Below are 16,649 nucleotides of genomic sequence, written 5' to 3' on the forward strand. Positions count from 1 at the left end.
ACCCTTCATCAGGACTGGCCCAGTCCTGATGTAGAGTTAAACCCGAGACATTGACTCTCTTGCTCCTCAATGCTGCCTGACTTGCTATGCTTTTTCCAGCACGACACTTTATCGACTCTCACTGTGATGGAGTCTATCATGGAAGCTAAGCAGTTCATTCTCATTAATTATAAGAGAGGTCTTAGTGAGAAGACCTTGAATGGCAAACTGGATATCACACCCAATGTGGAGAGGCTTAGTGATTCCATTGGCTTACTTGCCATGGGAAACGCATTAATTTGTCTCCACTCGGGTAACTATCTAACAACCAGATAATTTATTCCAGATCATAAATGTTATTAACTTGGAACAGTACTGAGGTCAACAATAATTTACATTTTCACATTGCAGTCAGAAAACAAAAAGAATATTGTTCTCCATTAAACCAATAGGGGTGCTCACTATCTCATCATATGATTGATATTAATTGAATAAAATAATGGCCTCACATTTTTAGCCCCTAAAGGAATGTGGGCTTTGTATTTATTGTATTTCTCCAGCTTACTAGAAGTCTTAATTCTTTTCACTTGAGAGACCTGAAAAAAGGGATTGATGCAGTTGTGTTAAGTAGTTTGCCCTCCAGTAGTGTTCTTCAGTGAAAAGTGTGTTGATGTTTGCTGTGACTGAAAATGTCTTGAAGGAGTTGATGAGCCTTACATGGAAGCAGTAAAATTACCCTAGGATGCTACAAAGATTTTTATTATTTTAGCTATGGGAGTCATGATATAGACTCATCACATCAACAACAGCTCAGAAACTGCTTCCAACCAGATAACTTATTATGCTATTATGTCTTAGAGTGAAAAATGTGCAGTTTTCCATAACAGCAAAAATTTAGATCATGCTCTAAAAACCATTGTCAGAGGTAACCCTGATTTTTAGGGACCATGCTTGTTATGGATAGATGAATGCATGAGCAATTTTCATGCTCAGCTGTGCCATTAAAGAAGATGCCAAGCCATTGGTAGGCATTTATACAGGGAGACAATGAAAACTTTATAGACTATGGTTCATTTTGAACAGTGATCTATTGAATAGCATCTTCAGAAGCTTGGAAACAAGGTAACCTACCCATCCTTTCAATTGAAAACAATGTATCAAATAGAAAAATTAAGAACAGAGGAAATTATTACAATTAAAAGTTCAAGTTGAGATTCTCTTAATTTACTATAATTATTTTTCTTACTATTTTCAGAAATAGGGTGTGTTTCTAGATTATTCACTTTTTACTCTGATACAATGTGCTCAGTCAGGGACTCCTGAAGTTGGTAATTTGGGACAACTGGACAAGAATTTTCCATCTCATCTTAAGATGGAGGACATGACCTTAAGTACTGAACCAAAGATGGAGGACATGGCCTTAAGTACTGAACCAAAGCAATGGTCAATGCAGTCTGGCATACCAGCTAATACAGCGAGGTAAGTGCTGCAGATTATAACAGTGCTAAGGTATCCATAAGCAAATAAACATTTTCAACAGTGATCAGTTATTGTATAACTAGAAAATCATTGGACAGCAAACTGGAACAGCTGGAAATGTTTAATTTAGTGTCAGCCTTTCTTTGGAACATCAGCCATAAAAGGCAGTTTTCAAATTAACTGTTGCATTCTAAACAGGAAAGATTATAGTTTTTAAACTAGGAAGTATAAAATCTTATAAACTGTAGTATTATATGTCATCAGTCTGTGTCTACTATGCTCTACTTAATGGATAGCTTGTAGCCATGCTACCAGAGAGGCCAGTGCAAAATGCCGGAGAGAATAGAAATGTCTGAAGGTGAATTCCCATGAGCTCCTCATATGTACTTCCTCACAGTGTTGGAGTTGCATTGTCAGAAGCCTAGAAAATGGCCTTCCTTCTAGAATTATTGAATCATCTATTTTTTATGGTACAGAAGAGTCATTGGCCCATTGGATCCATGCCAGCTTATCCTACTCCCCGACATTTTCTCCATAGATCTAAAAATATTTTCTCCTCACATAATTATCCAATTCCTTTTTGAAAATCATGACTGCATCTGTCTCTGTCATACTGTTAAGTTGTGCTTCCAGATCCTAACCACTTGCTATATGAAAACACTTTTTCTCAAGTCATCTCTGGTGTTTTTGCCAGTCATTTTAATTTGGTGCCTTCCAGTATTCCAGAAAATTTGACAATGTAACGTTTCACCCTATTCAATCTGTTCAAACTCCATATGATTTGATGGATTTGACTGAGACAGGCTGGAGGGAGGGGAAATGAGGAAACCCCAGCCTGTCTCAGTCAAATCCATCAAATTCAGCACCGCCTTCCTAACCTGCAATCTTCTTCCCGACCTCTCCGCCCCCACCCCAGTCTGACCTATCACCCTCACCTTGACCTCTTTCCACCTATCACATTTCCGACGCCCCTCCCCCAAGTCCCTCCTCCCTATCTTTTATCTTAGCCTGCTGGACCAACTTTCCTCATTCCTGAAGAAGGGCTAATGCCCGAAACGTCGATTCTCCTGTTCCCTAGATGCTGCCTGACCTGCTGCGCTTTTCCAGCAACACATTTCCATCTATGTCATTTGTATAGATCAATATAGCAATTGCTAACATCTGCAGAACCCACCATGGCCCGCTCTCAAGTTCCAAAAAAACCATTTACCATAGTTGTTTTTCGTCACTTAGCCAAATTTGCATTCATGCTAGAATTAACTCTTTTATTCCATTAAAAAATGTTAACAAACTTGTTACATAGAACTTTCTTGATTCATAGAATGATGACAGTGCGGGCTTCTACCTACAGCATATGAACTGCAGTGATTCAAGAAGGCAGCTCACCACCACCTTCTCGAGGGCAACTAGGAACAGGCAATAAATGCTGGCCTGTCAGCAATACCCAGTGAATTACAAGTCCCACAAGTGAATTTAAAAAAAGGCCATTTAATCCATCATGTCTGTGCTGGTTTGCTGAAAACAGCAATTCACTAAGTACCACTTCCTACAGAACAGGGCGTCTCCTCATCGTCCTGCACATTCTTCCTTTGTGGATAATAATGCAATTCTCTCTTGAATGCCTTGATTGACTCTGCCTGCACTTCATTCTCAGGCAATATATTCCCAATTCTAACCACTTGCAAAGTAGAAAACATTTCCTTATGTTGCCAATGCTTCTTTATCCAAGTAACTTAACTCTGTGCCTGCTGGTTCTTGATCTTTGAGAACACTTTCTCCCTATCTGTTCTTTCCTGGCTATTATAAAATCTTCTCTCAACTTTCTCTTCTCAAAGAACAACTGTCCCAACTGAGGAAGAGTCACCAGACCTGAAACGTTAACTTTAATTTCTCTTCACAGCTGCTGCCAGATCTGCTGAGCTTTTCTAGCAACTTCGGTTTTTAAACTGTCCCAACTTCTCCAATTTTCTACAAAACTGAAGTTTCTCATCACAGGAACCATTATTGTGAAATTTTTCTGCTCGCTATCCCTTCACATCTTTCCCATGATGTGGTGCCTAGAACTGGACAAATTACTCCAGTTGGGGGAAACCTGTGCATTATTCAAGTTTAACATGATTTCCTTGTTTTTGTACACAAACCTCCAATTGATAAAGCCCAGGATGGTACACTCAAATGAAAGCAAAATAGTGCAGATACTATAAATCTGAAACAAATGCAGAGAATGCTGGAAAAACTCAACGGGTCTGGCAGCATCTATGGAGAGAGAAATAAAGTTAATGTTTCAAGTCCAGGCTGACATTTTTTCAGAACTGCTATAATTGTGGATCCATGTTTCTACCGTCTGCTTTATTCCACGAGTCCTGAGTTTGCACACAAGTCTGTTGTGTAGCACTTAAATGCCTTTTGAAATTCCATGTACTCCATATTAACAGCATTACCCTAATTAACCCTTGCATTAGTTCATCAAAAAGCTCTTAAGTTAGTTAAACAAAATTTACCATAAACAAATTGATGTTGGTTTTTCTTAATTACTCTACATTGCCCAAATAATTTTTATTTTGTCCTGAAGATAAATGTGAGGTGCTGCATTTTAGGAAAGCACTTATACACTTAATGGTAATGTCCTAGGGAGTGTTGCTGAACAAAGAGACCTTGGAATGAAGGTTCATAGCTCATTGAAAGTGGAGTCGCAGGTAGATAGGATAGTGACGGCAGCATTTGGTATGATTTCCTTTATTGGTCAGAGTATTGAGTACAGGAGTTGGGAGGTCATGTTACGACTGTACAGGACATTGATTAGGCCACTTTCAGAACACTGTGTGCAATTCTGGTCTTCCTATCGGAAGGATGTTGTGAAATTGGAAGGGTTTAGAAAATATATATAAGAATGTTACCAGGTTTGGAGGATTTGAGCTATAGGCAGAGGCTGAACAGGCTGGCGCTGTTTTCCCTGGAGTATCAGAGGCTGAAGGGTGACCTTTTCAGGTTTATAAAACCATGAGGGACATGGATAAGATAAATAGACAAAATCTTTTCCCTGGGGTAGGAGAGTCCAGAACTAGAGGGCATAGGTTTAGGATGAGAGGGGAAAAATATAAAAGGGATCTAAGGGGCAACCTTTTCACGCAGAGAGTGGTACGTGTATGGAATGAGCTGCCAGAGGAAGTGGTGGAGGCTGGTACAATTGCAACATTTAAAAACTGGATGGGTATATGAATAGGAAGGGTTTGGAGGGATATGGGTCAGGTGCTGGCAAGTGGGACTAGATTGAGCTGGAATCTCAGGATGGCATGGATGAGTTGGACCGAAGGGTGTGTTTCCATGCTGTACATCTCTATGACTCAAATTATTCTTTCAAAATGCTCTCCCAGCACCTAAAGTTAAATTGACTGGTCTGTAGTTGCTGGACTTAGCTTTACACTTTTTTTGAATGCTTTTTGTCACATTGCAATACTTTAGTCTCCTTCATCCAGTCCTGGTGCCTTATCAATTTTACTTAAAGATGTTGTGCACAATGCTACCTCCTTACCAATTCCAAGCTCTCAGGTGCCTGAACTACTACCTCTTTCACCCTGTCCTTTCAAATACCTTCTTCCTTGGTAAAGACAGATCTTGATGGTAACGTGAAAGGATTAATTTAATATCTCAGTCATGTGTGTAAATCCCCTTTTTGGTCATCAGTACCTCCTTTTTTTCGCTTTTTTACTATTCAAATGTCTACAAATGGTTTTTAAATTCCCTTTTATATTCGCTTCCAGGAGCTTCTCTTCTCTCTGCTTCTTTTATTTGCTTTCTTATTTTTTCATTTCTCCTCTGAACTTTCAGTTACCAGCCAGTTTTAGGTTAGATATTATCCACCTGGCATTTCTTACAGGTGCACCTTTTCTTCTTCACTTTGATTCCTGTATTTTTTATTATCCAGAGAGCCCTGAATTTTTTGGTTCTCTCTATCTACTTTATGGTAACATACCTTGACTGTGTTCAAATTAGAGTCGAGAGTGTGGTGTTGGAAAAGCACAGCAGGTCAGACAGCATCCGAGGAGAAGGAGGGTCGACGTTTCCAGCAAAAGCCCTTCATCAGCCCCTCACTTTCGCCTGTGTTCAAACTATCTGTTCTTTAGGTGTAGCCTGTTGTTCAGTTGTAATCTTGCCTGTCTTATATTAGTGAGATCAGCCTGTGTTCTCAGTCTTTACACTTTAACACACAAGAGATTTTTATCCTACAGTTTTGGGGGAAAGGAAATTTGGGGGATATTGGTGGAGAAAATTTGTTGTAATGGCAGACAAAAATGGGTTAAGCACTAAAGGATTTTTTAAAAATGGGCTAAAATGTTTCTTAGCCTTAATTCATTCTATATTACTGTCTTGTATACTAGCTGTTCAATGCAGGTCTGTTTTGACATTAAGCCAAAATTTTAGCAAGTTTTCTTTCTAAAGCAGTTGCTTGGTTTGCACTTTTATAGTTGTCTTTCAATTTTGTGTTCCAAAGAACAGATTATAGTGCACAAATGACTATAGATGACATTGATGAATAATGTTCAACATGTTCACATGATCTGATATCTTTTCTCTGAGAGGGTCGTAAGTGTTTGGAACTCTCTTGTCCAGAGAGTGATGGAAGCAGATTCATTGAATATTTTTGAGACAGAGTAGATATGTTCTTGACTAACAAGATTTCCAACGCCCCTCCTCCAAGTCCCTCCTCCCTACCTTTTATCTTCTCCTGCTGAACACTCTCTGCTCATTCCTGAAGAAGGGCCTGTGCCCGAAACGTCGAATCTCCTGTTCCCTGGATGCTGCCTGACCTGCTGTGCTGTTCCAGCAATAAAGTTTCAACTTTGATCTCCAGCATCTGCAGACCTCACTTTCTCCTAACAAGAGAATCAAAGGTTATCAGAGATAGGTGGGAATGTGGATTTGAGGCCACAATCAGATCAGCCAAAATTTTGTTAAATGGCAGAGCAGGCTTAAGGACTGAAAGGCCTACTCCTGCTCCTAACTTTTATGTTCATATATCCTCTGCCTGTATTTGAATGGAGGTATATTCTTAATATCTTGATTAGATTAGTGGACAGAGAAATTCAGAAATGAACATGTTCAATATTCATCACTGAGATCGCCAATAATAATTTCCCCTCAATTAAATTATTTGTAAACATCATTTTGAAGTGTACTGGGCTAAGATATAAGGGACAAGTCAAGACAGTCATAGGATACTGCCCACTGGCCGGATGAGTGCAACTCCAACAATGCTGAAGAAGCTTGACATAATCCAAGACAAAGCAGCCCACTTGATTCACCACCTTAAAAATTCACTCCCTCGGCCACCAGTGCAGTGTTGCTGCTGTATGTACAATCTACAAGATGCACTGCAGCATGTCACCAAAATTCGTCAAACAGTGCCTTCCAAATCCACAACCTCTACCATCGAGATGGGCAAGAGCAACCAGGCTTGGGACCACCACTGTCTGCGAAGTTCCCCCAAGTCACATGCCATGCTAACTTGGAACTGTGTCAGTTCCCCATTTCTGTTGCTCGGTGAAAGACCTGGAGCATCTCACTTACAACACCATTGATGTACATACACCACATAGCCAGCAATGGGTCAAGAAAGCAGGCCACTTTTTCAAGAGCAATTAGTGACTTAGATTAAATTCTGGTCTTGCCAGGAATGCTTACATTTCAAGAACAAAAATGAATTAATTATCTCTGAGATCTTAAACTCTAAATGTTCCCCTGCTATTGTTATTTGTAGAGGCCAATATTTTAGCTAGCATACTTTCTGGCACAGGACATAGCTCAGGATGCAGACTGCATAAAACACTCCTCCTAATTTTCAAAGCTATTAACACATAAGAAAAATAAACAGAAAGCCTGACCTATATTGCGCATGACTGGAGAAAAATAATCGAGGTAAAAACAATGACTGCAGATGCTGGAAACCAGATTCTGGATTAGTGGTGCTGGAAGAGCACAACAGTTCAGGCAGCATCCAAAGAGCAGCGAAATCGACATTTCGGGCAAAAGCCCTTCATCAGGAATAATGGCAGAGAGCCTGAAGCGTGGAGAGATAAGCTAGAGGAGGGTGGGGGTGGGGAGAAAGTAGCATAGAGTACAATGGGTGAGTGGGGGAGGGGATGAAGGTGATAGGTCAGGGAGGAGAGGGTGGAGTGGATAGGTGGAAAAGGAGATAGGCAGGTAGGACAAGTCCGGACAAGTCATGGGGACAGTGCTGAGCTGGAAGTTTAGAACTAGGGTGAGGTGGGGGAAGGGGAAATGAGGAAACTGTTGAAGTCCACATTGATGCCCTGGGGTTGAAGTGTTCCGAGGCGGAAGATGAGGCGTTCTTCCTCCAGGCATCTGGTGGTGAGGGAGTGGCGGTGAAGGAGGCCCAGGACTTCCATGTCCTCGGCAGAGTGGGAGGGGGAGTTGAAATGTTGAGCCACGGGGTGGTGTGGTTGATTGGTGCGGGTGTCCCGGAGATGTTCCCTAAAGCGCTCTGCTAGGAGGCGCCCAGTCTCCCCAATGTAGAGGTGACCACATTGGGAGCAACGGATACAATAAATAATATTAGTGGATGTGCAAGTAAAACTTTGATGGATGTGGAAGGCTCCTTTAGGGCCTTGGATGGAGGTGAGGGAGGAGGTGTGGGCGCAGGTTTTACAGTTCCTGCGGTGGCAGGGGAAAGTGCCAGGATGGGAGGGTGGGTTGTAGGGGGGCGTGGACCTGACCAGGTAGTCACGGAGGAAACAGTCTTTGCGGAAGGCGGAAAGGGGTGGGGAGGGAAATATATGGCGGAAAAATAATAACATCCAGCAGCAGTTTTTAAATGTTGCGGCCAATCCTTTAAAGGGCAAGTTGCAGCAGTGATTTAAAAGTTGATCGATTGTTTACAATGTTACTACAGAGACATCTGGGCAATACTACAACTTTAGAATGTAGTAGTTGATGGATCTGCTGGGTTAAGTGCACCAAATGAAGGTGGCTCATTTTGAAAATAAAGACTGTCATCTCATAAAAGTATACAAGAAAGATGCAAAGAGGAAGGTGGGACAGTTCCTCATGCAGCTGGCAGAGCAATGTTTCCAGACCCACATCTAACAATTACTGATGATGTATCAATAGTGGCAGAGTCACTGGGTATGTTGGTGAAGTAAAGGATGGAAGCCATAACAGGGGCAACTCCTAAATATTTATAGTGGCTGCATGGCCCTCTGGTCATTCAGGTATTGATTTTTAAGTTCAGTTGACTTATTTCTCAGTAAAGTAGATGACTTAACATAAACACGGGAACACTATCATTCCCTGTTGATTGCATAACCATGTTTATTTGTATTAATAGTTCATGCCCTAGCAGGGACTCATTTTAGCAGAACACTGTATTAATGAAAGAGGCTGAACGAATGTTTTTGAGGAAGAGTCTAGTGTAATTTTTGGCACATGTCAGTGTTTATCAATTTTCTCATTCTTGCAGCTTGCCTGTTAATACACTCTTCACCCATATTGCTGTTAGCTGAATGTACTGTTGTATGACCAGAAAATAGGAATGTATGAGTGTTTAGATGGAAAATCTTGTCTCAATAAATTTGGACCAACTGATCTTTTGTAGTTCCAAAAGATCAAAAGTATTTCTTACTACATTTTTAATATCAATATGGAAATATAAAACTGCACCTTTGATAATGTTTGAACGAGAAAGGAATCATGGAAAACACAACAGAGATTTACAGGGGAGAAATTTGTTCATGTGACATGCTATAGAGTTGCTTCAAAATCCCTAGGGCAGGTGATGCAGCTGGCCAGGGCATTGTGGAAACAAGTCTTCATCAATGATTTTTTAAAAAGTGCTCTGTAAACAAATTTCTTCACTTAAATGTTTGTAAAAAATGGAGTAAAAAATATTAAAGAAGGAATGAAAGAACTTAGCAAATTCCAACATGGGCTTAGTCATAGTGCTCTCATCTCTGAGTCAAATGATCATTGGTTGAAGTCACACTCCATGTACTTGTGCATATATTCTAGGCTAATATTCAGTGCAAAATAGAGGGGATGTCTTACTTTAAGAAGTACTTTCTTTCCAATGAGAAGTAAAACTGAGACTATACCATGTGAGGTATCAGTAAAAGATTCCACAGTAATATTCAATGAAGAACAGAGGAGATGCCCTGGCCATTGTTTATCCCTGCACCAAAACCACTATCAAGTTATCAAGACATTAACCAAAAAGCTGTTGTGGAAGGTTCCTGTGCATCAATTTGCTAGTAAGTTTCCCTATGTTACAACAGTGACTACACTTCAGAAGTGCATCATTGACTGTCTAATGCTTTGGGACAAACAGAAAATGTGAAAAGTGGTATACAGGAATATGGTGAAAGGAAAGGCTATTAAGCCCCTTAAAACTCTTCCTCCATTCAATTGGATCATGTCCAGTTTGATTTATCAGCTTTTATTCTATATTCATTGACATTGTTGCTTAACAAAAATCTGAAAATTTCAATTGGCCAGTATCCACAGTTTTTTTGGGAAGGAACTTTCAATAGTGAAAGTGTTACCATTCAGTCATGCTGAATGGTGTACATATGGGGTATATGGGAAGCAGTAAAGAACATCCATGACAATATATACAGGAGAAAAGATTGGGTGCAACCTAAACTGGTTAGGTTGAACTGATTATTGTTTGTTCCACAAAGGCTACAATTATTCTCATGAATATACAATAATGGTGAGAGGTCTACAGCTAGAGGAAATCCTCTCACATTGGCATAGTCCAGCAGGATATTGATCTATGATTCCATGCCCATTTCCCCGATCTTGCTCACAAGTAGAAATATTACTAATTGGGCCAGATGTCAGAGGAAAGCTAATGGATTGTTCTGAGTGTGAGCCACTTCCAATAGAATAGACTATCCAGCTGGTCTGCTGTGATGATGAACAGTTGATTTACAGGAAAAAAAAGATTAAATGTTAGTAATCCACAATTTTAACATGGTCAAAGTTAAACATTATGTGTGTGCAAATACGAATCAATGTCTAGTTTCTAGAATTAGCTGTTTTCAAAAAAGGTAGGTTTGAAATTTCATCTATTCCCCAATAAATATGGAAAATAATCAGTCATGTGGCATTTGATGAATTTCACTTGCATCCAGCAAGATATTAAGTAACAATATGGTTGAATTTGATTGTGATACTGTCAAATAGATTGAAATAGCTATTGTTTTGTGACATGATTATTTATAAATACTTCCAAAATGTCTTCTGAAATATGTATATATTAGTCTCAGTGACCTACAGTTTATAATATATGTCCGAGTTCAATATTTTATATTGTAATTATTTGTAATTAAAGGTAAAAACATTTCATATTTGATTTTCCGAAGTTACAGATTTTCCCGCAGAAAGGAACCACCAGTTAGCATGCAAAAGTTGCTAAGTTTTGGCTATGCTGATGATTGGTTTTCAGAACGTAAGGATGTGAAAAACAGCAAAGAACAAAATATGGGTACTGTATCATAGAAAACTACTGTATCATAGAAAACTATTCCAGAAAACTACATTCCTCTGATTGGTCATATCTTACAAATTGAGGAACTTTATGATGTATCTGCAACATTGCAATGTAATTTTTCATCAGGGACTAGAAGAAAATGAGTTTTATTGTATGTGCTCAGAGGAATGACTCAGGTAGTTGAGGCAGTGTTGGTTTAGACTGAAAATAAGAGTGCTACTACATATGTAATAAAATGTTTCTAATCTCTGGCAATTTTAAAAATGGTGGCAGGCATTTTGATGTTGTACTTGGAAAGCCTTTAGACAATAAAACAAATAATGCAAAGTTTGCTCCCTACAATACTACTATATGTCATGCAGTGTGTGTAATATTGAACACAGGTGCCTGAGGCTAGGAAAATGGCATCATGAGAAAACAAGGACAATATTGTAGGTCTTTGTAGCAAGGTTGGCCCTCCTTTGAATCTTGAGTGAGCAATTCACCACCAGATCCTGTCTCCTATTCCAAATGTGTCCAAGATAGATAAATTCTAAGGGACTCACCCATACTGTACAAATAATTGGAGTGTCAGTTACTGCACATCCTATATTTTCACCCCCTGAACAAAACCAGAGCACCATTAAAAATCAAGCTTATAGCCTACAATTAAAGCAAAGTACTGCAGATGCTGGAAATTTGTAATAAAAATAAAAAGTATTGAGTAAAACTCAGCAGACCTGGTAGCACCTGTGGAGAACATGTCATTAACAGTTCAAGTTTAATATGACACTTCTTTAGAACACTTACAGCCAAAACCTTGGAATGAGACGGTCACTAACCACCATAAAAAAAGTAAAGAATCAAGTTAGGAGGTAACTGACCTTATCTCTGGCCAGAGAGATTCAATTGCCTCTATCTGCTTCAGGTTGCACCTATAATTTGGCCACACTTCCGGGGACAGGGAAAAGAAACATCATTAAATTTTCACCAGTATCATTTATTTCAATTATTCAGAAATAAAGCCTCATGATTCTTAGGAGGAAGGACAACATTTGTAATAACTGTTTCAGAACATCACAAGATGCTGGAAAAGATTAAAAACTAGTATATTATTTTCAAATTCAGATGTTGGAACAATTATAAACTTGTAATTTATCACAAAGTTTACAGTTCTTAAGATATTCAATGTCACTGATAAATATGTTTGACAATTTCTCAATTGACAGAATGATGAGTTTGGGACCTACAAGAGAAGGAAATGCAGTGCGTAGGGTGACTGAACTCAATGAGGGCTAAAATTTTGATTCCTGATAGTGGGTTGAATTGCAGAGATTAAGCGATAGGTTCCAACTCATTTTGCATGTCATGAGTAATCATTACCACAATCCCTTAAATAAATTTTGCTGCACCTTTAACGTAAAGTCAGCAGTGCATGAGAATTTTCTAAACATAGCAAGCACCAGATGACTTTGTACCTTTGTGTGTGAGCTCAACTATTATTCTTGCTGAACTCTGCTGAACAGAAGTGGGGTGTAGGAGAATAGCAGCTTATAAGGAGGCTTAAGACTGGCGTAGGTGAATCAATGATGAGGGAGAATAGAGTGGAACTGGGGTCATAGAGCATTGGAAGAGGAATCCAAGAGATGATAGAAAATGTGGCCAATGGTGTGGGCTAGTGAAAGAGTGAAGTGCCTGGTATCCTGGGTGCGCTGGTGCAAACAATGAGTCAAGGTACGAAAATGGAGGTAATTTTCAATCCTCTGTTGGGAACAGCACTTGATGATTAAAATATCACCCTGGGTCTTGCAGGGGTCAGTTGACTCAAGGAGAACAGTGTTCCTTCCATACACATCCTCAGGCAGTCGTTCTGAAAGTTTGCTCTTGTCTCCTGCTGTTTCATATTTTGATAATAATCAAAATTGTAAAATCTTTGGCTATAACATGTAGTAAACAAGCTCCCCTTAAAATCTCCCCTACCTTCCCTCACAATGATTGCAGTAGCTCCATTCTCCAGCATAGAACAAACTGTGCCAGCACAATGCCCATTATCCATCATTTTGGAGTCAAAAAAGGAATAATTGAAAAATCTACTCTTTAGTTACTCTTTGCCTGGGGTCAGAAAAAGACATCTTCCCCAATTTAAAGTCAGTGTTTATTTCAACTAAACTTATAAGGATTAAAACATGAGGACTGTTTGCTGTATTAATTTTAATGGATATTGAATGTAAAATGCACTGTTTAATTAGTTAAACATGTTCTCTCTAATCTTTCAAAGAACATTCAGATGCTGTGAAATCTGAGGTTTTGCCTCAGGAAATTCAGCCCACATATAGAGGAAAGAGGATGACTGGCATCAGAGGAAATGAAAAGAATAAAGTTACTGCAGAAAATGATTCTTTCTTCAAAATCTTTGGTGAACACAGGCAAGATATCCATTCATTTGAGTGACAAGAACTTATTTCTCTTTCTTGTTAATATATGTAATCATTTCAAGATAGCCAGGTTTTGGTGTCTGATAAAATACTTTCACCTTTTAGTTTCAGTAGGCCGGCACAAAATGTACACCTGACTAGACACCTAACCATGTCCAGTGGCCTTGATGAGTATGGCAGATTGTCTTTAACTTACTGTGCCAGGATTCCCTGACTAACGGGTACCTCAATGGACATGATTGAGGACTAGAGTCATAGAGGTGTACAGCATGGAAACAGACCCTTCCATCCAAACCGTCCATGCCGACCAGATATCCCAACCCAATCTAGTCTCATCTGCCATCACCAGGCCCATATCCCTCCAAACCCCTTCAATTCATATACCCATCCAAATGTCTCTTAAATATTGCAATTGTACCAGCTTCCACCACTTCCTCTGGCAGCTCATTCCATACACGTACCAACCTCTGTGTGACTAAGCGGCCCCTTAGGTTTCTTTTAAATCTTTCCCCTCTCACCCTAAACCTATGCCCTCTAGTTCTGGACTCTCCAACCCCATGGAAAAGACTTTGTCTATTTACCCAATCCATGCCCCTCATAATTTTGTAAACCTCTATAAGGTCACCCCTCAGTCTCTGATGCTTCAGGGAAAACAGCCTCAGCTTGTTCAGCCTCTCCCTATAGCTCAAGTCCTCCAACCCTGGCAACATCCTTGTAAATCTTGACTACACCCCTAAGTGTTGGATACTTGGCTGCCTTTTGCTGCACATGCAGTGTATTTGCCATATATACTATTGGAACATGCAACAGACATGAGATTGAGATAGCATACTGCCATGTAGCAAGGTGTGCCCCTCCCACACTGAGCATTGCTCAGCAGCAAGGCAAGTTAACTGGTTGTGTAACTTCACTAATTGGCGAGGCAAGGCAGGGATGCTATGATTCTGGATTAGAGTGGTGCTGGAAAAGCAAAAGCCTGCACCCACACCTCCTCCCTCACCACCATCCAAGGCCCCAAAGGAGCCTTCCATATCCATCAAAGTTTTACCTGTACATCCACCAATATTATTTATTGTATCCGTTGCTCCCGATGCGGTTTCCTCTACATTGGGGAAACTGGACACCTCATAGCAGAGCGCTTTAGGGAACATCTCCAGGACACCCGCACCAATCAACCACACCGTCCTGTGGCCCAACATTTCAATTCCCCCTCCCACTCAGCCGAGGACATGGAGGTCCTGGGCTTCCTTCACCGCTGCTCCCTCACCATCCGACACCTGGAGGAAGAACGCCTCATCTTCTGCCTCGGAACACTTCAACCCCAGGGCATCAATGTGGACTTCACCAGTTTCCTCATTTCCCCCTCCCCCACCTCACCCCAGTTCCAGCCTTCCAGCTCAGCACCTTCCCCATGACTTGTCCTACCTGCCTATCTTCCTTTCCACCTATTCACTCCACCCTCCTCTCTTACCTATCACCTTCATCCCCACCCCCACTCACCAATTGTACTCTATGCTACTTTCTCCCCACCCACACCCTCCTCTCATTTATCTCTCCACCCTGCAGGCACTCTGCCTCTATTCCTGATGAAGGGCTTTTGCCTGAAATGTCAATTTTCCTGCTCCTCGTATGCTGCCTGAACTGCTGTGTTTTTCCAGCACCACTCTAATTCAGAATCTGGTTTCCAGGATCTGCAGTCATTGTTTTTACCAGGATGCTGTGAGCAAACAAGTAGGCACTAATACAACATCTGAGCATCCCTGCGATGCAGCTGGGTGCAGTCTGAGAGCTGAGTACCTGTCCCTGTGCATAAAGTGTCCTTGCTGCAGCCCTTCAATGCAAGTGTTGGCAGAGCTCCCTCTAATTTTCATTCCGACTATGCAGATCTCTGAGGTCCATGCACAGCAGTGACTTCCAGAACCGGATGTTAAAGTTGACATACATAGTGTGTGGAACATTGGACCAACACCACATGCAGACATCGATGCAGCTTAAAGGAAACATTGGTTGCTGGAGCACTCTACATTGCAAGTCTGGGTTTTTTTAGAGTGCACTGCCTGTGCAATGTGGAAGAGCGAGGGTGGCCATGGATGGTCATCTGATTCCAGAAAGCAATGAGTTAGAGGAGGAATATATTTGGCTAGTGCCCATGCATCAGGCTGTGGGATTTTGTTGCTCATTGTCCAACACGGAGGTCATTTATGTGAAACACTTTATGCAAATCAAATTATAACCAGTGTAAAAGCTGTTGCTATGTTCTCTAGGGACATTTCCCATCAGAAAAAAATAACATTTTTACACATTTTATTTTTTAAGTTTAAATATTGAGCATGTCTAAATTTCTATTTGTAAATGAAAGAATGTTTAACTACACTATATTTAGAAAGAGAAAAGAAACATGTTAACTCTGAATATTTAGCTATTGCTCGCTGACTTCCACACAGACCAACTTTCATTCCCTTGTCAATTCCTTCCCACTGGACAAGCCCCCTCCCACTGGGTGACTCACTCCTGCTGGGCAACTCTCAGCTGCTTGGGGACTTTCTACAAAGGTTGACCTTCTCCTGCTCACTGACACTGTCACAGTCACCATCTCTACTGCAAGTCAACTCTCTCCCTCTTGCTGACTCATATTTGCCGACTCTCTCCTGTTTGTGGTTTCCCTGCCTGACATGAAAAATAAATTCATACATTCAGGAACACATAATAATAAAGACTATTCATATAATACATAAGATAAACTGAGTAAAACTTAATCTTTAAAACACTGGTGAGAAGTCACATTCCCATGTGAAATGTCATTTATTCAATCAACACCATATTCCATACTTTACATTGTGCCTCACGTGGGGTAATATGACCATATTGGCTCAAAGCTCCTTCAACTGTGTCTGAGCTAAAGTGTGTAAGATTCTGTTCTAACATACAACATTAAGATATGCATTTCAGATTGCCACTACACCTCAGATGTAACATGGCCTTGTGGATTTCTGCTCCATATTTAAACTTAACTCAACCTTAATTTATAATTCTTCCATTTAATTATCTTTTATGTAATTTTAGTAATTGGAATTTAAACTGTTACTGTACTAGGCAGCAACAAATGAAGAAATACAAAGCAAAGGTCCTATGGAATAGTACTGATTAGTGAGCACATGACCCATTTTTAAAAAAAATTGTTCAAGTGATATGAGCATTGCTGGCAATTTATTGCCCATTCCTAACTGCAATTGAGAAACAAAGAAAATTGGTGTGGAAGTGGGCTAATC

The 16,649-nt window shown here is 40.3% G+C and overlaps 1 protein-coding gene across 4 annotated transcripts in view; it reads left to right on the forward strand.

Annotated features, from left to right (window-relative positions):
- cunh7orf57 (chromosome unknown C7orf57 homolog) overlaps nucleotides 1-16,649 on the forward strand; it is a 78,139-nt gene that overhangs the window by 49,342 nt on the left and 12,148 nt on the right. For 3 of the 4 annotated variants that reach the window (XM_087988619.1, XM_043693799.2, XM_087988620.1), the window contains 3 exons: nucleotides 1,289-1,458; nucleotides 10,839-10,960; nucleotides 13,224-13,371. In XM_087988619.1, the coding sequence (XP_087844745.1) occupies nucleotides 1,289-1,458; nucleotides 10,839-10,960; nucleotides 13,224-13,371 (440 nt within the window). The remainder of the gene's footprint in view (nucleotides 1-1,288; nucleotides 1,459-10,838; nucleotides 10,961-13,223; nucleotides 13,372-16,649) is intronic. The other variant, XM_087988621.1, reaches the window with a different exon arrangement.

Source organism: Chiloscyllium plagiosum, unplaced genomic scaffold (assembly GCF_037043375.1).
Source record: "Chiloscyllium plagiosum isolate Xiang-an unplaced genomic scaffold, Cpla_swu_hap1 HiC_scaffold_7, whole genome shotgun sequence".
In the NCBI taxonomy this organism is placed as follows: Eukaryota; Metazoa; Chordata; class Chondrichthyes; order Orectolobiformes; family Hemiscylliidae; genus Chiloscyllium; species Chiloscyllium plagiosum.